Source organism: Pseudopipra pipra, chromosome 3, assembly GCF_036250125.1.
Source record: "Pseudopipra pipra isolate bDixPip1 chromosome 3, bDixPip1.hap1, whole genome shotgun sequence".
Taxonomy (NCBI): domain Eukaryota; kingdom Metazoa; phylum Chordata; class Aves; order Passeriformes; family Pipridae; genus Pseudopipra; species Pseudopipra pipra.
The window spans coordinates 51783148-51807563 of record NC_087551.1 but is presented as its reverse complement, the minus strand read 5'-3'; the positions used below and the strand labels follow the sequence as shown (position 1 = coordinate 51807563).

Genomic DNA, 24416 nt, shown 5'->3' with positions numbered 1-24416 from the left:
ACCTTTAAAATTCAACTATGACTTCAGGCCTTTAAGACTTTACAAGTTTAATTGGCTTGCTCTTGTTTATGCTCACAGTAAAATTTTAGTAGATGTTAAAGAATGAACATTTGCAGAGTCACAGAGTGAGCACAGAAATCTCATATCCAGAGTAAAGAAACTCTTACAGTAAGGTACCTTTCTGCAGCTGCTGATGGCAAATCATTGCGTTCTTGTGGTGCCTTCTCTACTTGTTTTTTTCTGAAAGTCACATGTTTTACCAGTTTCCATTGCTTCCTCCCTTGTCCCACTTTCTCTTATCATCAAGGAGCTGCAGAAAGCAATTGATAACCGCAAAGCAATCGTCTTATCCATCAATCTGTGCAGCTCAGAGTTCACTCAGTCTGACAGTGAAGAGAGCAAGAAGCTTCAAGAACGCCTGTCTCAGATGAACATGCGCTGGGAGCACGTATGCAGTATGATCGAAGAGTGGCGCAACTCATTGCAGGCTGCGTTAATGCAGTGCCAGGTCTGTACTGTGCTTATTTTAAGTTGTCATTATCCCACATATTGAAAATATAAACCATTTTGTTACCTGCTCATTTTCCAGTCTGAAACTTACCCCTGTAAGCCAAAATACGTCTTCTGCATTTGTTTTTCTGAAAAATACACCTGCACTATGTGAAACATGTATTTCCAGCCCAAGATTTTCTAAATATGTTCTCTCTGGAATAATACTCTAGTATTTTACTGTACACTTCCTTTTAACTTATTTAGCTAGTTGGACCTATCAGAGGATAAATTAGAAACCTGAATTCGACTGGAATATTTTGCTACCCTGTTAAAATTATCACTCATTGCTTGCAGGATTTCCATGAACTGAGCCATAGTTTGCTGCTTTGGTTGGAAAATATTGACAGAAGAAAAAATGAGATTGTGCCCATCAATCCAAACCTGGACTCAGAAATGCTGCAGGATCATCATAGACTTTTGCTGGTAGGAAAATAATCACCCCTTTTTCTCCCAAAACACATCACCAAGAAAAACACCTAATCAGATTTATCTTTCTCTTGAGGGTTAGCACTGTACGTTGCATGCTAACACAGAGCTGTGGGACCAGTGTCAGTAACCAACTTAACTTTGGAAGGAAACACCACTCACTTCCATTATTGGCACAACTCATGATTTTAAATCTCGGGGAACTGTTAAGTTGCTGTATATCTTCCTGTCAGATTAGGAATTTATATACCTTCTCTTTGCTTTCCATTTCATTAATTTCAAGCGTTTGGCTTTGTGAGTTCTAGTTTTTTAGGGTTTTTTTTAACTGCTATTAAAAAAATGTGATGCTTGCCTTGGCAACAGCAAATCAGACGTGAACTGCTGGAGTCTCAGTTGAAGGTGGCGTCACTGCAAGATATGTCTTGCCAATTGCTAGTCAATGCTGAAGGCAAGGATTGTCTGGAAGCCAAAGAAAAGGTACATGTCATTGGAAACAGACTGAAGCTCCTCTTGAAAGAGGTCATACGTCATATTAAAGACCTAGAGAAAGTTCTAGACATTTCAAGTAGTCAACTGGTAAGTCACATCTTTTTCTTCTTTGCTGTTTGTTGGGCACATTCCCCACTGTTTTGACTGTCTTTCTCTGATCAGTGCTGTTGGCTGCTCTGTTTCAGTTGTTTGCAGTACTTACCAAGATTGTAAACATTTAATCTTGAATATCATAAAGTTATCTTACACTTCAGAATGTAAATATCTCTTGTGATATGGTGGGGATTTTCAATTTGGTAATTTTTCTATTTTGTGTAGCAATAATTATTGAATATATTGGTTTGTTTCTCCTGCTATTACTGAATCAGTCAACTGGCAAAGTATATGAGATAATTTTTCTAGTTGCAGTACTGAAAATTAGAGCATGTCAGTTGTTATTGGAAAGGAAGATAATGCTAACTCTGTCAAAGAGAGAAAAAAAGCATAAAATAAATTCTGTATTAGGATAAGAAGTCTGTAATATATGTCTCCTAAGCTTTGAGCTATACTCCAGATCTTTTCAAATTGTCATGCATCTTAGGATATTTCGGAGGGAGTTCCACATCTTTGCCAGCAGTAGCAGATGCAATGATTTCAGGGTTTTCCTTTAGTTTTTTTGAAAGTCTTGGATTAGCAGAGTGCATAAAGCATGAGAACTCATCTCTTCCGTCCTTCTAACGGATTTCTGCCTGTTAATTAAAGTCTTGGTGGTACCAACCTCTTCTTGTAATTAAAAGGCCAGTAAAGAACAACTTTTTCCTCTTTATGGACTTTGGTGGAAAATGTGTCACCTAAAAAATTAAGTTTTAACTACCTGTTTGCTTTTCCTTCAGGGCTGACAGAGAAAACATGTACATGTAATGCCTTAGTCTTTTAAAATTTGTAACAAAATTTAGCTTATTTGCCTTAATTTATTTTATTTGCCTTGGAAATAACTTGGAAATAACTCTGCTGGGATTTCACCGGGGTAAAATTTTTAGTTTGCTTACCTCAACAGCTAGTTGCTGTATTTTTGAACTGCATTCCCTCTGAACTTTAGGAATTGTCCTCATGGTCCTCTGATGAATTAGACACATCAGGCTCAGTGAGTCCTGTATCTGCAAGAAGCACTCCAAGCAGACAGAGAACGGTAATTTCATGTCATATATTTTCTTCCACCACCTTGATGGGACCTCAGATGTCTACAGTAGTTCTAGCCAGCTGGGAGTCACCCCTTCTCACTTGTTAGGAAAGGAAATGGCATAAACCAAAACCAAAACACAGCTGCTTTCCCCAACCCTGCTGCATATCCCATCCTGCATGAAATCAGAAGTCGTAAATACTATCTGAAACCAGGGCTGTCAGTGTGGTTGGTTTACCATGGTATGGCATGTCGTGTCTCTTGTATTTTGCTCTAGTGATGGCAGCACCCCAAAGTCTGGTCTTGTCTGGTATAATCAGTCCTCCATTTCTGTTTGGCCTTCTCTTCAGAGCTGCTTCATCAAGAATCTCAATAAGTTTTTTTGTCGTTTCTGATGCAGGTTGCAGACGGTCTTATTGAGACTTTGGATGAATGGCTAAGTAGAGCTGAAGGGCATAAAACATTATTCAAAACAGCTAGTTGCACAGGACCTAACCAATGGCTATGATGGCAACTCTGGAGTTGCCCATTTACATCGCTGGCACAAAATTCAAGAAATATAGCAATACATGCCTAGTACTTAACACTTCCATACTCTGAGCCCAAATTGGAACTGCAATTATTTTGTCTTTTTCTGCAATTCTATTGGTTGATTACTTTGCTTTTTTCCTTAGTTCTTAAAACAATCAGGTTGGTTTTGTTTTGTTTTGTTTTTCCATTTGCACTTTTTTGTAAAGCTTCTGAGTTCTGTCTTGATAAATTTATCACTCTTGAAATTGATTTATTTTTTGGATTTTTTGTTTACATTCACTAGTTTCCTTTTAGATGCTAGTATGAGAATGTAAAGGAATACTGGCTTTTCAAAAGAAAAAAGAATATACATCTTAACATTTTATTTCAGAGGTCAATGTTTTTGTCTTTTAAATTTAAAGTTAAATAATTAATAAAAGCTCTGATATCACAGATGTAACTTAAGGATGCCTGACCATTACAGGAAATGGAGAAGTATTTTACCATAAAATCTTTGTCTAAAGAGTATGTAGAATTATGATAGCTTTCATTTTAACATTTTAATAAGGATTTGTCTGTCTCTAATTTTTTAGTGTTTACGTATGTAATTACATTTTTTGTTGGGTTTTTTTTGTCCATAATATATAGCAAAATTTCATTTTTGTCCATAATGTGTAGCTAAGTTGTATGATTCCTTGAGTCTAGTTTTCAAACTTCTAGATTTTGCACCCACAATCTTGAACACTGAAGCGATACTGTTTGGAATTTCATTGCCAAATATACTGATGCTAAATAAATAAATATTAATACAAAAAATATAGTCTGAATTATAAACATCTAACTGCATTGAATATTCCAGCATATAGTTATGAGTGCAGGAATGCACATACAGTTATTTGGCCTTCAAAATTGTGGGGTGGAGGAGAGGCCAGACCTGTCAAAGGAGGCCCTTGGACCTTTTTTCCTTGAGAATATTAATTTTGTACATATGCATTTTGAAATATATATATTTTCAAATACTCAATAAGATTTTCTCTATTTCATATTACAAATTATTTGAGCTAAATTTTTAGTGATGTCTTTTTAAATCCGGAGCTACTGTTCCATAAACATAATGACTATACTGTTATTTTTGAGTTCACTGGATATGGTCCAATAATTTTCATACTCATAGGTGCAAAGAAAAGCCAGTTTCCTTGGTTCATGGGTATTGGTCACTTCATTTGAGTCTTTTTTTTTTTTTTTTTATGTTTCCTTTGCTGCACTTTTAATTTAGTTTCATCAGTAGCTTGTCTTTATTTGCCTGGACTGAACATTCTTCTTTCTTTACCCCCTGTTCATTGCAAACAGCCACGGGGCAAATGTAGTCTCTCACAGCCTGGACCCTCTGTCAGCAGTCCACATAGCAGGTACCTTATTCTCCTGGTTTCCGCACTCTGTTCTAGAACACCAAGAGGATGATGGAAATTGGCCGTGATTCCTCTCAGTCCACACCATCGGGTGGTCAGGACTTAAACAAGTGAAAATTTCCCTTTTGTTGATAGTTTGACAAAAGGGGCTCTCAATTACTTCAAATTCTTTGTTAAATAGAAATATGGGCTAATCCTTGGACACCTACAGCTTTTGCTTCACAGAAGTTAATCAACATTTATTTTTTATATGCCTGATCAGGGTGAGTGTGTGTTTACAGTCATGACATTTAATGATTATTTTATTTTGGCGTGATTTAACAGAAATGCCAGTAGGTTCATGGCAAACACTTTTTATCATCCTCTTTACCTCTAAATATTAAATTAAGGGAGGTTATAGGCCAATGCCATATTCTAGAATTCACAAAACCCACAGATCTGGATGAGATATACTAACATCCTTTTCTTTATTTCTTTTTTTTTTTCCCCTGAAACGTTTCGTTCAGTTTGTGGGTTTTCAATACTTCAGACTCAAAATTAAAAGTCAGAATTTGAGGTTTCTGAGATTTGGGATCACTTTCTCTCCCCTCCTAAGATGACCGCAATATAACATGCTAACATTGCCATGACTTGCCAAGTGCTTGCATCCATGTGTTGCTCCGTGAGGAGCACTGCCCCATCTCTCTCTGACCAGTAGAGAGCAGGCTTGCTGCTACAGCTTTTTGCTTTCCACCGTGTCTCCAGCAACCTGTCATCTCTGCAGCTAACAATGCTTCTGCATTCTTGTTGTTGTCAGTGTGATGTGTGTACCTTCGCTCTTTCACTGATCAGTTTACTAGCCTCTAGAATTACGAAGTTAAAATATATTTGTTCTTATTAAATCTAATAATAAATCTCATTTAACCTAAATCTCATTTATTCTCTGCATATTAAAAACTACCTAATCTGTTTTTTGAAGAAGTCCAATTAAAGTGAAAGCTTTAAAGAAGGGGACGCTACACTTAATAGTGATTGAGCAATAAACAAGCAGACAAAAAAATACCTTAAGATTTTTTTTATGAGCAAAATCAAGAATTTATTCAGCAAAGTTATTCTCAAATATAAATGAAGTAAAGAGTAAAACTACTTATCATGTAGATATTTACATAAACACTTTAAAAAAAGTTTGCTTTACAGGTGTAGTTAGTGACTGTGAGTAAAGTGGCATAGTTGCAAAACCACATGACAGATAGAACAAATAGAGTATCTTTTACTGCTTCCACTGACACTAAGAAGCTGCCTATTTTTAGGTTGCTTTTTTTTTTCCTTTGAAACATAGGGAAACCACACAGAAAACAGGGGATGTGTATAAACTCCACCTTCCTTTCTGATGGAGGAAAATGATTATTCAGTTCCAGTCTGCTATGAGACTCGGCATTTTGTTTCTTGTGGGGAGGGGAAAAAGGGAGGAGAGGGCCTTTACTCTGCAGCCATTAACATCTAAGAGGAGTGGAAGCTGTCTTTGACAGATCAGCATGCTTGCACTAGCACCGTTGTCCTCAAGAAACATATTGTGTGTGCTTTTCCACTCTCCTGTGTAATCAAACCACTTCTGCCAACCTTCTGAGGTTTCTGGTTGTAGATGTGAGCCACTGGCTCGAAGAGCAGCTAGCAGTGCTTTGCAGCTTTGAGATCAGCCTCTGTTCTAGCAGTGGCATTGGTGCGGCACCTTCCAGATCAAGTCTTTCCAGCACTGTTTATTAACACATCTTGTAGCAGTACAACACAATGTTCAATTTGTCATTTAGACAGGCATGGAATACGAATGAGTCACTGCTGAATAGGAAACTTAATCAAATGCGCAAGCCAGACAGGTTGTGGTTGATGTATAATGTGGTTTTAACTGATAATGCGGTACAAGCTGTCACTATGTTCTTTAATATTTTGACATGCCTCTGATCAGAGTACCTTGTGTTTTGATCTTGCACTGGATCAGCAAACCCTGTTAGAGTTCAGTATAAAGGAGAAATAAAGTTAATCTTAAAAGGTCTATCACACAAGAGGTTGTGAAGGAAAATTCATCTAAAAAATTAGAGAGACCATGTTTTCAGGTATAACAAGTGTGATATCATTTTGCCTTCTCCATCACAGCAAGAAGACAAGCATACATAGTGTGATGCTAAGCAAGGTAAGCTTAGCAAGGTAAGCTTAAGTACAAGCTTAAACAAGATATTATATTGTGGTTTTAAGTAAAATTTCATCCAAGAGGTATTAGTAATCATGTGCTAGGTGGGAAAAGCAAATCCAAAAAGCGACTCATCTTTCCTCACCAGTTTAGTAGAGCTGTCATAAGTGTAAACCTGAATCTGTGCCTGTGCATTTTTTTTAAGTGATTAAAATGTTAGAAGATTAAAATAGCGGTTCAGTTTGCTCAGAGTCTCTTTTGAGCAGCTCTGTTAAAATCTTGGTGCCATAGTGCCAGCCTCCATTTCCTGCTCTCCCCAAGCCTCCCCAAATGGCTAGTGGATCTTTAAAGGTCACTTGCTGTTCCTGGAGCAGACCAAGCCCAGCATTCTCTGGGTCTTTGCCCATAAAATGGCAGTCATTGCCACACAGTAGCTCAAATACGTGTTTTGGGCTTGGCTTGCCATGTTTTTTTCTCACAGTTATCTCCCATACTCTCACTGAGACCTGGTTACTTAGACTTCATGTTTAACTGTTCTTGAGATAGACGTATTCATCTTCTTTGCAGGGTAAGCCAGGTCTAAAGTTGGGGTGATGTGATGCTGAGATCTAGGGAGAAAATTGAGGTCTCGAAGTGAGAATGCAGCCAAATAAGGATATTCCTGCAAATTTTCTTAGGTCACCAAGAGGACTCACTGCCTGCTCCTGTGGGCGTAGCATCACACTTTCTCCTTCAAAACTCCACTCTTCTAAAATTCAAGGGAGCAAAAATTTCAGTAGAGGTTGCTATCAAATTTAATTTCTCTGATTTTCTGGAAGAACAATCATTTCCACCTGGAAAATATCCATGGCTACTAGATGTAGTAGTTTGGTTTTGTGCCAACATTATCCCTTCTTTTATTTTAACAATAGTTCACCCTTTTTTCTGTCTGTTCTGCACTATTATATAAAAGGCAGTTTTAGTGTCTCTTGGGTGATATATCAGTAAGCTCAGCTCTTCATAAGATAAATACTCCATTTTTTTACATCTTTAAGCTTTTGTAAGTTTGAATTCATCTTCCAGAAGTATGCTAACCAAAATGATACAAACTGTTCCAGGTGAGATCTGATTAGGGCCTTATAGAACATCTTTAAAACAACTCCTCTGATCTTCTGGAAAGCTTGAACTGAAATATATTCTAAAATTTCTTTTTTCCCTTTTCACAGCTATTCAAAAGCCACATTATTGATTTCTGACTATCCTGCGTTAAAAAACTCTTACATCTCTTCATTATCTTTAGAGTATGAACTTCCAAATTTATATCAGAAGTTTTTATTGCTACCTTATGTACTATAATCTTAAACTCCTTGAGCTACTTCTTGAACCTATTGGATTCATCCACTTTTTTTTCTGTTCAAGAAGCCAATCCTCTTTGGTATTTGCAAAGACCTTCAGCATCTGTCATCATACAGATGAAATTTACTGTTCTTATATTTTGTGCAATAGTCTTTTCATAAAGATATTAAATTAAAACTCATTCTTGATTAACTCCAGTAATAACATCCTACTAGCCCAGCAGTGCCTCTTTCAATATAAGCCTGTTGTCTGCATTCAATTAGTCACTTACCATTAAACTTCCTTTATTTATTCCTATCAGCTTCACTTGAATGATAAATTCCTTTTTGAAAATTTTTCAGATACATACTGCAATACAGATAGGTTACTTCAACCATATATTCCTAGGGAAAAAAATATCAATCATCTTTAAAAGAAGGTTCTCCTCTGAGCTGAAATTAAAGTTCACTTTGACCATTCTATCTGTAGCCTGATAAATTAGCTTCTCCTCTCTTGAAATGCTTAGAAAATAGTTGAAAAGAGTTCCAATATCACTTGCTTTACAAACTCCAAAAGTAAGGGTAACTACTGCTTGCACTTAGGTTAATATTTGAGATTTCTTGACATGAAGAAGATTACTGTTAGCTAGGTCTGCAGCTGTGCTTCTCTCTTGTCTAGTTAGTAGGAATTGTGTACGGAGTGAGTAGCAGATGGCCTTCCTTCCTTCCTTCCTTACAGTGTGACAAATGGAGGAGCAGTCAGAAGAGAGACAGCTAAAGAGGCAAGCTCAAGGAGAAGAAATTACATTTTTCTCTGAAGTGGCATACAGTACTTCAGCTTTCCCTTCTCCTGCTAGACTAAATAGGAGTTCTAGTCCTTAAGAATAGTGAATCTTTTTTATTAACGATGTATATTTTTAACCATCTCTGCTTACCAAATCCATTAAACACTCTAAGCTGAGCCATTCCATTTTTCAGCCAATTATGTAGATTACAGAGGCAGTCGTACCTGCAATAAACACAGGCAGTACAGCACTCAGCCTTTTTATAACTCCCCCTCTAAAAGTGTTTTTGTAATGTTTCATTATTTGCTTGTTTAATTGTTTCCATGCAGCGCTGTTCTTCAATACCCTACTTCACTGCCGAAAAAGTGCTTTGACATGAATTGTTTTAATTTTTGAAAGAAAGTTTATGTTCCTTGTTGAGTTCAGCCATGCAGCTTAAACATACCATTCTTTCTTCTTTTTTTGGTAAAGCACAAAGTAAAAAGTGCTGGACTGTGCTGCTAAAGTCATAATCAAAAGAAAAGAAAAATTACGTGCTAACTTTATCTGCCCCCTTTTGATTCCACTTTTTGGAAATTCACCTTTTGACACCCAGTGTTGCCCCAGAATAACTCTGAGGCAGTGAAGAAAATTGAGACTTCACTCTTTATCAAACAGCAGTTACCAACTGCAGAAATCTGGCCTTTTTTTCATTGAGATTAACAACATTTATACAATGATAGCCTTATAAATAGGTAGACTGTGCAATCAAATGCTTGGAAGGTAATTAAGCACTCCTTGTTCCCTTTGTTCCTACCTCAGTCCATTAACTTTCTGTCTTGGCATTCTCCGACAGTGGAAGTCCTGATCTAATTGAACTTTAATATGGAATGCTCTGATGCTGTTAAATGTGCCATATCCTTTCAATATGTTCTTTACAATACATGATCTTACGTTATGTGATAAGCAGCTTTCCATCTGGGCTACAATAGCATGGATTGAAACAACACAAGGTACGATATTTTGATCATCACTCCTTCCTGGGCTATTCAGTTCAAGTTAATAATTTAGCATACCTGAGTGTTTATCTCTTGGTCATCTGAACTTTACCAAATCTGTCTGGCTTTTTGGAAGTCTTCTCTATGGGGTGCTACACATATATAAACAAGAAAAGAAGTAATTCTTTTCTGAGCATGTGGCAAGGGGATCCCTGCTAAGCCTGGTATTGTTTTGAAGAGGATATTTTCATTTTTGAATGCTTCCTCACACAGATTCAAATTTAATTCTGGGAGATAGGATTAAAAGAAGAAGGGGAAGGCAAGGAAGCACTAAGGAACCATCACTCCCTACGTGCTTCACTGGGGATCTCCCACTCCACGTTATGAGCATTTTTATCTCTTAAACTCTAGGAAACCATAGGTTTTCTGAGGCCTTATAATCATATGAACCATGTGAACATTTTATAGCAACACATCTGAGGCAAAATTTGTGACATAATGTCTTAAATTAAGAGTTCTTGAAGCAAGTTACTTGAAGGTTCTGAGTTCTTCCACTTTTGGCTAGTGCTAAAATACAGTACGTTTCCATGTACATTGAGACCATCAGATTTTATCTTTCATGCTTGCTCTTTTCAGTCATTCGCTTATCTCAAAACCTGTCATCTGTATATTAGAGCTCTTGACAGTTTCAGCCAAAAGAAAAATATGAAATTTATGTCTTTATCCTTCATTAAAATAATAGATTGGATTTTTGTGCTTTATTTGAAGTGTCCCTTTGAAAATATTTGAGTTAAATCTCTACTGCCTCATAGACATATGATAGACATGTGCCATTTCAAGTCAGATCCATTGACACAAGGGAGAAAATCACTTGGAAGCTGATGGTGTCAAATCAGTTGAGCAGATAGATTTTAACTGCTGATTCCATGCAAGATTCAAAATACAATGTACTTTGTAGAGAATGAGTCCCCATTACCTGCATATTGGTGTATTAATTGACTGAAGACTGATGTAACTGAATCTCAATGCATTATACAATATACATAGACAAATGTAGAAACTCCTGCAAACCAAATGGAACTGCCATTTTAAAAAACAAGGCTTCATTTTTAGACAGCATGTACTGAACACATATGACAGGTATGGCCCACTTCTATTTTCACCTTCTCTATAGCACAGTGCTTTAAGTGGAGAGTCTTCCTCATAATTAATGAAGGGGCTATGGGGTCACAAAGCCCATTCTGTTGTGATCATTTCGTGTTTTCCTACCCACTCTAGAAATATAGGGTCTCTTAAGAGTGTTAGAAAATGGCACGTGCTGTGAAAAATACCTCTGAAGTTGTCAATCAAAGTCTGTACAAATTTTATAAACCAGCCTTCAGGGAAGGTTGAATGCTCAAGGACAACCTCTGCTGCAGTAATGTTTTAGTGTATTCACCTATCTTCTCTTCTCAGGTCCACAAGAGGTGGCTCAGGTTCCTCCCCTTCTGAGGCTGGGCCAGCGTGGTGGCGCCCATCCTTCTTCCTCAGAGTCCTCAGAGCTGCTCTGCCACTTCAGCTCCTCTTGCTGCTCCTGATCGGGCTGGCTTGCCTGGTGCCAATGACCGAGGAGGACTACAGCTGTGCTATGGCAAACAACTTTGCCCGCTCTTTCCACCCCATGCTAAAATACATGAACGGTCCTCCTCCATTGTGAAGGAGACCTGTGAGACAGCGGGAGACTTGCTGGAGTGCTAGCTGGGAGGCAAGATGGTTTTAAAGGGTGACAGCATTCAGTGTGGCAGCTTTACCTGTCTGCTGTAGCAACCATTGTGCCCGTATTTTTCTCTGCTGGCACTCAGCTAGTAACGCATCAGTGTATCAGTATCAAACTGCACAACGTATTACCTGAGTAGCATCATTTCAATACTCACATCCTGGGTACTAAGAAGGATGTGATCTGTGCAAGGGAAATGTCCTTCTGTGCAGAATTTGGGATCTTTTAGCCACTTTATATCCAGGTCATTGCCCTGTACTATGCATAGCCAAGGACTTGATACTGTAGATCCTTTCCTGTGTGCTGCCCGTTAGCCAGTCTTTGTTAAATACCCTCTCAGTATCTACAGTATACAAAATAACCAATGCTAAAGAGATTTTAGAGCATTTGTAACATACAGTTTTAAAGATTCTTGTATGGCAATGTATTATTCCCTGTGATTTCTGTTTCAGGCATGATGTTCTAACTTTTGCTTTGGATGCACAAGGTGTAAATCTGAGAAGCACTTTTTTAAGGTTTAAAAAAATGGATGTAATAAATAAGATCGTAAAAGTTTTTATGAGGAAAAATGTTGAATGTCAAGTTGAAAAACAAAGAACATATTTATGTATGTACAGTTTGCTAAGCCAAGTTTTGTTTGTATTGATTTCTTTGCATATATTATAGATACCATAAAATATTTTGTCTACGTGCTTTTTAATGACAACTATGGAAACCTCTAAGTTTAGAATGAGATATGTATGGTATAAAAAAAATAGAAGACACACATATGCTGCACTTCTAAAGAGAATTAAAAAATGCTGTAACAAATTAATGGTATTAGGTATATGTTTGAATGAGAAAATCTGGAAAACTTGACACAGGTAGAATACATGTGAGAGTATGACATTAGAAGTTGTGCTAATATTGAAAACTGTCCATGTTTTGAATTAATGATTCATCACTTCAGGTTTTTCTTTTTTTCAAGCTGCTTCTTCCCCTGTGTTGTTTCTCTGTGTCTGTGTGTTTATGTATGTGCTCGTGTGCAACCTTTGGCAATTGAGTGTACTGGAAACTTCATAATATTCTCCATAGCAGCTTAATACCAAGATAGATGTTTGTGTTTTACTAATAGTTAGTCTAGTGGAATATGACCAAAACATAAGCATAAATAGCAATAAAACAGACAAATTGAAGACTCATAAATTTTCCAGAAATACTGAAAAAAACTTGCAGTCTGCGCAGTGGCACTTTGCCCAGCTTATCAGTCAGAACTCTGCCAAAACAAGATTCTTTTCAATTATGAAAAAAAATATAGAACAATGTTTAAGTTGCTGCTCTTTAATAAGTTTGGGGTTTTTGAAGCCACAACACAAAGTGTGAATTTTTCTTTTGACTTAAATATTTTTACTTAGAATATGTTGGCCTGCATAACAGAAATAAAAAAGCCAGAAGAAAACAGAAGCACATTAGTTGCTTTTACATAGAATTAGTTTTCTGGGATGTCATTGTTTGAGTTGTTATGAGGACAGGGTGGTCAGAGGTAGAGTACCACAAGCTGAACTCCAGCATTTGGAAGAGCCAAAATAAAGCTTCCTTTTCAGATAAGCGTAACATTAACATTTTCATGAAAAAGATTTTTTATGTTCACAAAGTGTCTTCACTGTCTGAACCCAAGTCTGGATTGACACAAGTATGTGTTCTTTTCAAGGCTGAGTTTCCTTCATTGCTGTTCAGAAACTATTCTAGGCTAGATTAGTATCCATAATCACTGATTCTGAGTAGACAAAGATAAGGAACACATATTTGGGCTACAAGGATGGGCTGTTGCTTGCAACAGGCCTGACATACTGCATAAAACTGACCCCTCCTCTCTTTTCTGATACTGTTCTCTTTGGTGACATAACTCAATGAGTGGTAATCGATGCATGTATGTGAATAATTCAGTAGGTTACTAGACCTGTTAGTCCAGGTCTGTGCATGTTTTAGACATCCTTTCATCAGCCAGTCCCTAGGTTTGGTGGTTAATTTTTTGTTGAAATATATTTTTGTTTTCTTTTAAAAGAAAACACTGTAAAGAACAAAAAGACTAATTTAGGGAGAAATAAGGATCTCAGCCTGACTTTGTCTTCCATTTTCCAGCCAACTATTGGTGTTCTCATGGAAGTAGATGTTATCTAAAGTGCGCTAGATAGCTATGAGTATAAACTTAGGGAATAAAAGTCTGTTGAAGGAACCAGGTAAAAAGTCACTGGTGAGGCCTGTATTCATTTCTTGTACTGTGTAAAAACTGAGGGAGAGGCAGGGAGGTTTGAAAGGAGTTGGTTAGGAGGGAGAGGAAAGTACAAGGAAGAGCGGTCAATTTGAATGATGTTTGGATGATGTCTGTCTGTGCTAAGCCTGCAACCCAACATCTACCCTCTTTCTGAAACACATTACCTACTTGGGCTCTGCAAACATGAGGGGCTGATTTCTTGTAATGTGCCTTGGGCTTGGCTGCAAGGCATGAGGAAAGGCAGTACAAGAGCTGCCTAACTCTGGATCTGTGTTGAGGGCATGTGCTTGAGCACAGAGAAAGTAGACTCTGCATCTTGGAGAGCTCTGGTCATTACTACATTGTATTTGTTCCTATTTTCTACTGTAAATAGATGCAGTAGGTTCTGTAGAGGTACAATCATCCCAGCAGCTTGACACACCTTGCAACTCTGAACCTTGCTTATTGGCCTGTAGTCACCTCCAGCTAGTGGGTGTTTAAAAGCATAATGGAAACTGATTGCTTGGTGACTCCAGACCACGCGTTAATATCAAGCATTATCTCATTATGCTTATATTGATAAGAATAAAAGACCACGAGGACAGTTTGCTCTGAACTTACTGCATCTGTTTGTGGAGCTTCATTTGTGGACCGTGGTTTACCAAATCTGAAGGCAGGCTGCAAAGTGATATTTAGAGACATCTGAGTGGTACGAGTACAAATGATCTGAAGTTGGCAGAACTAGTATGTCCTTATTCCTCATAGCTGTGAGCATGATGATACCCATTACCTATACCCCACTCTGTTCCAGCAGTGATAATAGCTTCTTTCTGCTACAGATTGGTAGTTTCTTGCCACTGGTTTGCCACCTTTCCAGCTTTGCTGCAAATGCTGTGAACACTTGCAGTATCACGTTCTCCTTCCTTAGAACTTTTTCCTGCAGCTGGTTATTGAACAAGAACAAAGCCGCTGGGATTGTCTTATGAGCAATCATCCCTGGCCCTCGGTTTTGTGCTATTTGTGGTTGAGAAATCTGTTTACATCTGATAGTATCTCTCAACATGTTTATCATCATCATGTGCATCTGAGAGTGTGTGTGTGTGTGAATGTGTTCAAAGGCATAACAGAAACTGGTTGCTCACAGCCTTCAAACTACAGATGCTATCAAGATGTAGCAACTGTAGGAGGATTCTGGGAAATAAGAGCAGAGTCAAACAGAAGAAGTGCAGATTCTTAAGCAAGAGAAGAGACCACTGATCTTCTCATTTTCCTGCACTTGTCATATTTTATTTGGTGTTTAAAGCAATGGCTTATGGAAAAGAAAAGAGCAGAAAATGCCACAGTGAGGTTTCGTTTAAGCTGGATGGTCTGGTTATAAAATTTTTCAACTCTTGAAGCAGTCAAATGAACAATTAATCTAAAACAATGTTTGCTTAAGTTCAGAAGTAAGGGAGGGGGTGGAGGGAGGACGTCATTTGTCTTCTGGCTTGTCTGTATTATAGGCACAGAATTCCCTACATAAGGGAACTAGTCTAAGTACTGGGTGTTTTTAACCTTGGCAGCATGTTGTGAAATGCACTACAGCCAGCTGAATTCTGTTGTTGTTGCACTCTTTGGCCATTATTAGACCTAGAGAGACATAGGTGTCAAACCTATATTTGGGAGAAGTTATGCTTGTTTTAAGAATATTAAGAACATTTGAATGTTCTAATAATATTCCTCAATAAATAAATAAATAGGTATAATTTAGAGAATTAATGTGTCTTCCCAGAAAGCCATAGATAAAAATCTGTGAAACAAGATAAAATGAAATTAATAACTGAAAATTTGTCATAGGCTAAGACCTACTAAAAGATAGAAATCTGAATTATGTTAAATGAATGATCTAAAAGCAGATAGGAACTGAAAGCTGCAACATCTGTTGTTTGGTGCTGCTTAATATATCATTCCAGAAATGAACTGGTCAAAACTGCTTTGTTCAGTAGGAATCTATTTAAAGACGTGAGACATGGCAAATGGATTTGACCACAGTGAGGTCTGAATAAAACACTGGCACATCTAATTTTTGGAAGAGAGAGGATGCTTTAGGAAAGTATTGTCCAGTTCTTGTATCAGAGGTGTTCTTGGTCAGGAGAGAGGTGCACCACAGAGCTCTTTTGGTCAGGGCTCATGCAGATGTGGATGTAGTTTGCACAAAGGTTACTCATGTCAGGCTCTGCATTTTCAGGCATGTTGTAATTTCTGAGGGACTGTTATTATGGATGTTGTAATTGTGGTTTTTTCCATTCCATTGTTTTTAGAAAAGATGTTTTTAAAAAACAACTGGAAGCTACCAGAGTAGACTTTTTTATGTAAGGCTGTGAAAGAAGTGGGACATTCATGTCTGTAGTATTCTCTTTATAAACAACTCAAACATTGTTTATGAGATTCTCCTGACCATGGAGCTGTAGGTTAAAACACATGGTTGCAATTTTGACTCCTTTGCTAAACTTGAAGCATTGTGCAGGCAGGTATGCAGACCATGGGGGCATGGGAGAACATGCTTTCATACAAATACCTAAACTTTCAAGCCCTAATACAAATACCTAAACTTTCAAGCCCTAATGTGACTCTCACTGCAAAATGGGCAACACCTTTTGCTTATCTCTGCAGTATAACATACTTGTTCACCTTTCCATGGATGACACAAGTTCTGAAGAGGTGAGTGAAAAATAAAAAGAAATCTGTCAAGAAGCAAATCTTTATGTCTTAGAGAGTAGCATTTATTCTTTATGTGTAGAGGACCTAAATATCTTACAGTCCCAAATGCCTTGCAAAATCTGGATAAAAAATGCCTGAAAGCACAACCTTTCCTCAAAAGCACATTTTTCATCTGTTTAAAATGTTAACATTCTGAAGTTGTGCGCAAATGTGTAGGAATGGAAAACAGCAGGAGATAAATTTTACATCACCTGTATGCCTGCAGAAATGAAGACATTAGCAGAATGACACCTAAATCCTGCAGCACACAGATCTTAAATGGACGTGAGAGCTAGTTAGCCTTGCTCCTGCTGAGATAAGTGCCAAATGTTATTATTTTGATGGTCAATTTTCCTGAAGACTTCATGACCATTTTTCGCTTGAGTTTCTGTGTCTGCAGGATGCCACAGTGAATGGTAGTAATTGAAGCCTGGCTGGGCATAAGAAAAAGTATGTATGCAGTGCCCTTCCCTGGGCATTCTTTCTCTGTGAGCACACTGATGAGTGCTATTTTACATGTTTGGATTTTCCTCTTCTCTTTGCTGCGTGGGTGGTGGAGACAAGCAGTGTAATGCAGGGGAAAGAGATGTAAGAATTTTCCAGCATAAGAAACAGCTGCTTCATGGAGCTTTTAATGTTGCAGTATCTGGACGGAGAATATTTTTTTTTAAAATTCTGTCATTTAATTTTGAGGAGTAAGCATGGCCAAAAGGCTTTTAACAAGGGATGGTGCTCTGTTGACTGAGAACACCAAGTTGAAGCCTATGTCATTGCAACAGTTGAAGCTGTTGTCTTTGCATAACAAAATTATTGTCTCTACAAACAAAAAAGCAGTCAAATATGTTCTTTGATGATGCCTTAACCATGTCATACTTTTCTAATTAGTTAATTAGAATAAAATATGCTGGAACAAGGCAGTCATCACTTACATGTCAGGAAGGAGGGAAAGGAGGAGTGCGGGGGAGCCCAATGTATACAGCTGTGTGTGTATACATGGGCTTCCTCATGGGAGTAGGCAGCTGTTCTGCAAGATGTTGTTTATGTAGTGATGGAAACGAGAGTGATGAGCCCCATAAAGGTGAGCCAGGAGTTTTAGCTACAAGAGTTCTGCATTGAAATAGAAAGGCATGTCCTTGCCCTATCACTTTGCAAATTACTTCATCCAACAGACAGAAGAAATCAGGAATGAAGCTGGAGTCCCAGATGACCCCTGACTATGGAAAAGTGCCCAGTTCCTGGCTGCAGAGGCCCTTTTGAGGGCCAGAGGTTCAAAAGGGCCAGAGGTTCCTCCTTTGGGTGTATGAGCAAGGTGACATCTCACCCACTTTCTCCTATCACAGGAGACACATCATGGGAGGAAATGAAGAAAAGGGAAACAGAGTCTTTTCAGCTGTGCCCACTGACAGGGCAAAAGGCAATGGGCACAAATTAAAGCACATGAAATTCCATCTGAGCACAGCGAAAACATTTTTCAATGTGCAGATGGTCAAACACTGGAAAAGGCTGCCCAGAGAGGTAGTAGAGTCTCCTTTTTTGGCTGTGGACATGGCCCTGCACAATTGTCTACCCAGCTCTGAGCCAGGAATTGGAGTAGACAGTCTCCAGCGGTTGCATTCCCAGGTCACTGCACTGTGATACTTGTGCAGTCACACTGTGCTCCAGAAAGAGATGGGCAAAAGAATGCATAATCTCAGGTAATGTGCAATTCTTTGCTTATTCATTTACTCATTCAAATTGTTACAGTTTTTGCAGATGTAAATATGTTCAGACTTTAGCTGTTTTGTTTTTAATTTAGGAGTGTCAGGTTTTTGATTTTGCAGGAGTATTCTGCTATCTAGCTGCTTTTTGGGATTAAATCTGTGAGTTCAGTATCATGTAGCAGCTGTCATCCTAAGCCACGTCTCCATGAACCGTAAGAGCTCATTTGGTCCTTTGGTTAAAAAAATGTGTAAAGCCATTAAATAGTGTCATACTTTGAATCAGAATTGAAAATGATTTTATTATTTTGAGCACATGTACATGTGCAATTAGTTCCTATTACTCTGACTCATCCATTGTGGCCAAAGAAGCAACTCTCAATCAAGCTTTTTGTCACAGAAGCATGTTGCAAAACAGTATTACGATTTGGAAGCATTGTTCAGTTCTACTCAGCACTTATAAATCCCAACAGTCCCTAACTTTCTTTTGAAGTCTGAGTCTCCAAAGTCTATTTGCTTTCATATTTGACAAGCTATAGAGTAAGGTTTCAGATGGACAAAGTATATTGCCTATCTTGTCTTCATCATTGAGATAATAGTTAAGAATTAAGATAATAATCTTAATTTTTTTTTCCTTTTAAGTGCAGTGAAACATCACATAAAAACCAAAGAGCTTTTACATATATATTTCCCATGTGGAACCAGTATGGCACAGAAAATAGATGAAAAAAAACACCATAGGGACTATATTCTCTCTATTTTACTGAATATATATATTATGAGCATTGAAATAGCTACATATGCAAATGTTATAGATTAGTGGTTTGATATAATTTTGAGAGTATTTTACAGGATAGAGTTAAGTTCAATGTGTTTTTATGTCAATAAAAGTATCTGTTATTTCTTTTCACCCCATTCCTGACAGCTTAGTCAAAACATTTTTTTCCCCCCGAGGAGTAGGCTTCACTTGGGAAGGAAGTACTATTTACCTTGATATTACCAACTCATGGTAAGTGGCAGCCAACTACAGAAAGATAAGTTTTCACGGTTTGTCTCTTCCGCTATAATCTATTTCAAAAGCCAAAATAAGGAACATAAAATAGTAAGAACATTAAAGCATATAAAGTACCAAGTACTTAGGTGGCTTCCCTGCTGTCATTAGGAATACTAGGCCTAGCATGTTGTCGACCCTACGTATGGCCACTCTCTGATGCTTTTTGGGAAAAATGAAGGAACTAATCAAGAAATAGTTTTCACTTTCACTTAGATGCACAGAAACAGACAAATTCTATTTCTGTAAAAGCAGTGTACCATTTTGCTGCCTACTGGAAAACAATAAGCAGAGAAGCATATTTTTAAAACTATGAAAAAGATAACTAATGAAACAGTGTGTTCTGGTTAATTCTTTATTTTCAACATCAAATACACTGATAAAAATCTTGCACCAATAAGGTAGCTTACTGGATTTTTTTATTTGGACTTTTTTAGAACTTTTTTTAGGTGCAAAACAAAAAATACCTCACCAGAACAAAGACATCAATAATTTCATAGGCATCAGTGAAAGAACAGAATACTTCAACAAATACATTATGGCAGCTGAGCCTATTCCAAAGAACTTTCCATTGATAGACTACATAGTGCACACAAAAGCATTAGCTTTATAGTACATACAAGAAGGTGATACATAAAGTGGCTTGATAACGCAAGTCTTGTGACCAGCAGTCTATCCCTTCATTTTTCAATGGGCACTTTCTGAAGAAACAGACTTGTAGGCACACAGGATTACAGAGCATACTAATTTGCAAGATGGCAGCATATTTTTTTATTTATTTTTATGTTTGTTTCTTTAGGCACATTAGAATGCAAAAGAATTTTATCTTTTTTTAACACAGTGCAAAACCGAATACCCTTTATGGGCAACAATCACTTTGAAAACAACTTTCAGGACAAAAGGCTATCTACATTAGAAGGATGAAAGGGAATTATGAGTAGAAAGGGTAGGACATTAATATTAGGGAAATATTAACTTAAAACTCTCAATTCAAACTCTCATCAATTTGAGATCATGCTAATATTGCAGGTGACAGCAAGGACTGTTTTGTATTATGATACTGTCATTAACATCACCTTGTATTACATGTGTTGAATTTCTATCTGTAAAACCATATCACAGTTGTAGATAGCATTGAAAACAGCCATTTCATTATTCAAAAATAAGAAATGTACTTCATGTATGTTCAGCTGAGAATACCTTACATCCAAAATCCCAGTAGTTGTAGGTTGAGTTGCGCTCTAATTTTAAAGCAGGATATACACAAAAGAGGCTTGCTGTGTTCTTACCAAAGCCTGTGAAAAGACTAAAGCCCTAGTGAGGCAGAATTTTTACTTTTTTGGTACCTTGTTTATTTTTAAACATTTGGCATAGCTCTTAAGGAATCAGTTGGCATCAATTGAAATAGATGGATGCTCCAGTACAAACTCTGGCTTGGATGAAGGGGATGGTTTGGGTGTTTTTTGGTTGTTTGGTTTTTATTTTCAATTTGAGGTCTAGTGACTTTTTTGCAATACCCCTGGGAGCTCAGTTTAGATTATTTATTTAATTACATTTTTAAATTATTAAACCCCTCAGTGTACAGAAGGAGAAAAATCACCAAGTGATGTCACTGAAACATAATAGTAAATTTACCACAAACGCACACCAAGAAACTTTCATTAAACTATTTTACCCCAGTATAAATCTTACTGCCCCAACTGGGAGTTTTACCTGAGACAAAGTCTATGACATCAAGACATGGCTCGAACCACTATAAACCAGAGTGGCTTTCACATATTGGAAACTCAGACACCATGAAGTGCTACACATCTCCCTATCTCCTCTCCTGCCTCACAAGCTTTTTTGTAATAATTCAGTAACATCCATGTTCTCAAGCACGTTCATCTGGTCTATTTCTGTTTGGCTTTTGCTGGTATTACATTGCCTATGTTTCTAGAGGGTTTTTTTTTTTTTGGTTTTTGATGTTTTTGTTTTTTTTAAAAAATCCATGTATAAACATTACAAAATAATTCTTTCGGTAGCTGTCCAGAGGCATCACTATGAATGTTTTGGTAAAAGCATAATTAGCTGCCTTGAAAAGTTTTCTTTCAACTTTTTTTTTTTTTACATGCTATGTATTTTTATTTAATATCCAGCACCAGGTATTCAGGTAGTACTGGTTTGTCAGCTGCAAATATAAAGTATATATATGTATATATATGTATATATACACACACATAAAATAGCATCTTGTGAAATAACAATTACCAAATGTCAGGCACAATTGTTTGCATACACAAGAACATAATTCAGAACTACATATGAAAAAAGTTGCCATTTTTGTATCATAGACTTTCTTTAATCAGTTGAATAGCTACATTCAGCTGTCTGATACGTAGACAATCATCTTTATAGATAACTCTGGGAAGGTTACTATATTCATTAAGGTGCTCTTCAATTAAAATCTCATGAACAAGTTAATGACATGGATCCTGAAACTGCCCCAATGTAAATGAATGTATTACTGGGACTCATTCTTTCTAGGTTGCCCTTCGCCATTTTCACCACAAACACGGGCGGACTGGTTGAAGTTAAATTGCTTCCTTGCAAGGACCGAGCCTAGGAAAGCATTCATAGTTAGGACTGTGAGTGACTGATATTATTGTGTATGTTCCAAGACACATTATAGACTGTAAAAGTACATGCCCTATGTAGGTATCATCAGAATCTGACCCTCTGTTGTGAATTGCTCTCCAGGAACTAACTCTTTTCCTCTAGGACAAATTTACACTTGAATCGATGTAGTGGACTGTTCTGGGATGTAGGAAGGGGGGTGTTCATTTAAACCAATTTGCCTTCCAGCTTATGAGCTTGATCTGTGTGTTCTGTTGTAGAGAACACCAAGTTTCACGTACAGTATTTAAAGAGCAGCTCTAACACACACTGGGCTACAAGTGAATGAAGACGGTGTAAGCACATAAATTTAACTACAGGGATTCCTGTGCTCCATTCAGATCTTAGCCTGCACTCATTTCAAGGCATTCATGGTTTTTCTAACACATTTGAGAAACAGCTACTAAATAAACCCAAAATGTCCATCTTCTTTCATGGCATTTAGGACCCTTCCGAAAGCCCTTAGGTACCAAATTAACACACACACACACACACGCACTTTTACTGAATACATAAAAAGACAAAACTTTCAGCACTTTCAGGAAAAAAAGACACTATGCATCAATAAAAAGCCTATTAACTTACAGTGACTGTATCACATATTTAGGCTTGTAGAGTTTTTGAGGAATCTTCTCAAATGTAGGTAGCATCTAGCTTTAGACTTCTAAACTGTGCATATCCTCAGATATGTACATGAAACTATTATAGACATCATTATGTACATTCATTAAAGAATTCTTGACTTGGAGCACAAACTCATCCTATGCCTTGCTGCCTTCACAATTGCTATGTAGCTTCATCTCACTGCACAAAGACTCTGCTTGTGTGACAGGGAGCATAATCAGATATAGGCACTCCTGAACAGCATTCGTTGCACTATTTCCTATATTTAGTTACTACAGGATATTCCAATCAACATAATCTAATATAAAGATTTCAACTATAGCAGTAAAAGAAGCATCCATGAACCCTTTCTCTAGCATTGTGTCCAGCTGCTGTGGAGCAGCCTACACACATGCTATGAAACATCCTCACTGGCAGGGTGGTTGCTTCCAACCAGCTATTGGAATAGTCTCTAGTCTGTGCTAACTCCCAAACTGCACCTGTCAACCACAAGTGCAGATAGCACAGGCAAAATATATCACCAGACTAGTAAAATATCCCTAGCATATGTAATAATCACATTCCAGTACCCAGCAACGTTCCCTGACATGTTTAATTTTCTAACATAGAGGCAATCAAACAACAGCACCAACTCCTAGTTTGGATAGCACATCATATATATTTCTTCAGTCTCTCTCCTTTATGTCTTGTTGAAACTCTTGATGTGAGTGGACCTTTTGTATATTTACAGTTTGTCTGAGGAATCAAACTAATCCTTAGGAATATGCTTGTGAGTTACAGACATGCATGGAGAAAGACAGATTTATCTTCCTGGACATGCAGTCCCAGAGACTTCACCATGTCTGAGGCTCATTGCCCAGTTCTGGTGTTGCAGGTGAGCTGGCTCTTAACAGTGCTTTCAAAGCATACCACAACAAGAGCCAAAGACATCCTCACCCCTTGCTTTGTAGCACAGCAAAGCACAGGACAGGGGGATATTTTTTCATAAATAGTACTGGATCCTGTAGGTGTGTGAAGACCTTCTTTTAAAGACCTGATGATTTTTGTAATCATCTCATCTGATTCAAGAGCGATTATCTATGTTATCACTGTTTGCCACACTGCCCTGGACTTACACTGTTGAGCAACAGAACAATTTAGCTTTCTAGGATCAGACAAGATAGGATGCATGCAATGCAATTCATCTAGAGGATATGGTAAGGGTACCTAAAAGTTTGGTCAGAATGAGCTTGAGATGGAGTTGTCTGCTGATGTAAGCCAGCAAGGTAAAGCATTATTCTCAGACAGAGGTTTCTTTCTACTGTAGGAAGAAAAGAGGCAGGAATCTAACTACCAAGGCAGTCCCTAGCAGTGCAGTTTCACTACAACACACTAAGATGCCAGACAACTTTCTATTTACACCCCCCAAAATCTCATCCAGAATCTCTACCAAATTGCTTAAAAGTTTCAAGCAAGTAAAGGATTAAACGAGCTCAGGATTTTGGGTGGATATCAACAAAGGCTACCACTCATGAAAATTCCAATATGCATGAGTGGTATCCCCTATCAATTTAAAGTAAAATTAATGTACGGTTTAGATTAGGACTTATCAAACTTACGTGCAAAATTAAATAAAAACACTGCAAATTTTAAATCAAGTTAGCCTGACAGTCCTTGCTAGCTGTCCACAGCAATGAAATGTCTTCCATTTAGGATAAGCAATCAGTTTAGGTAACCGCTTGACAAACACTCAAATGAAAAATACAGGTGCTGCTGTCACTGGAGTGTTTTCAAAGGTGGCACTATAGACAAAATGAAGCATGAGCTAGGTAGAATGCTGCTGGGTTTCTCATACCATTATATATTCTGACTTCTGCTTATATTGTATTCTGCATATT

General features: G+C 37.6%; 2 protein-coding genes across 22 annotated transcripts in view; one reads left to right on the top strand and one right to left on the bottom strand.

The window, feature by feature from the left end:
- SYNE1 (spectrin repeat containing nuclear envelope protein 1) overlaps positions 1-12350 on the top strand; it is a 306116-nt gene extending 293766 nt beyond the window's left edge. For 18 of the 21 annotated variants that reach the window (XM_064649158.1, XM_064649165.1, XM_064649163.1 and 15 more), the window contains 6 exons: positions 308-508; positions 847-975; positions 1342-1554; positions 2546-2635; positions 4487-4545; positions 11240-12350. In XM_064649158.1, the coding sequence (XP_064505228.1) occupies positions 308-508; positions 847-975; positions 1342-1554; positions 2546-2635; positions 4487-4545; positions 11240-11480 (933 nt within the window). In that variant the 3' untranslated portion in view covers positions 11481-12350. The remainder of the gene's footprint in view (positions 1-307; positions 509-846; positions 976-1341; positions 1555-2545; positions 2636-4486; positions 4546-11239) is intronic. The other 3 variants (XM_064649168.1, XM_064649167.1, XM_064649166.1) reach the window with 1 other exon arrangement.
- A 10099-nt stretch (positions 12351-22449) lies between these two features.
- The window catches only part of ESR1 (estrogen receptor 1), a 154414-nt gene continuing 152447 nt past the window's right edge, over positions 22450-24416 (bottom strand). The window contains 1 exon segment of the mRNA XM_064649177.1: positions 22450-24416. Coding sequence (XP_064505247.1) covers positions 24376-24416 — 41 coding nt within the window. The 3' untranslated portion in view covers positions 22450-24375.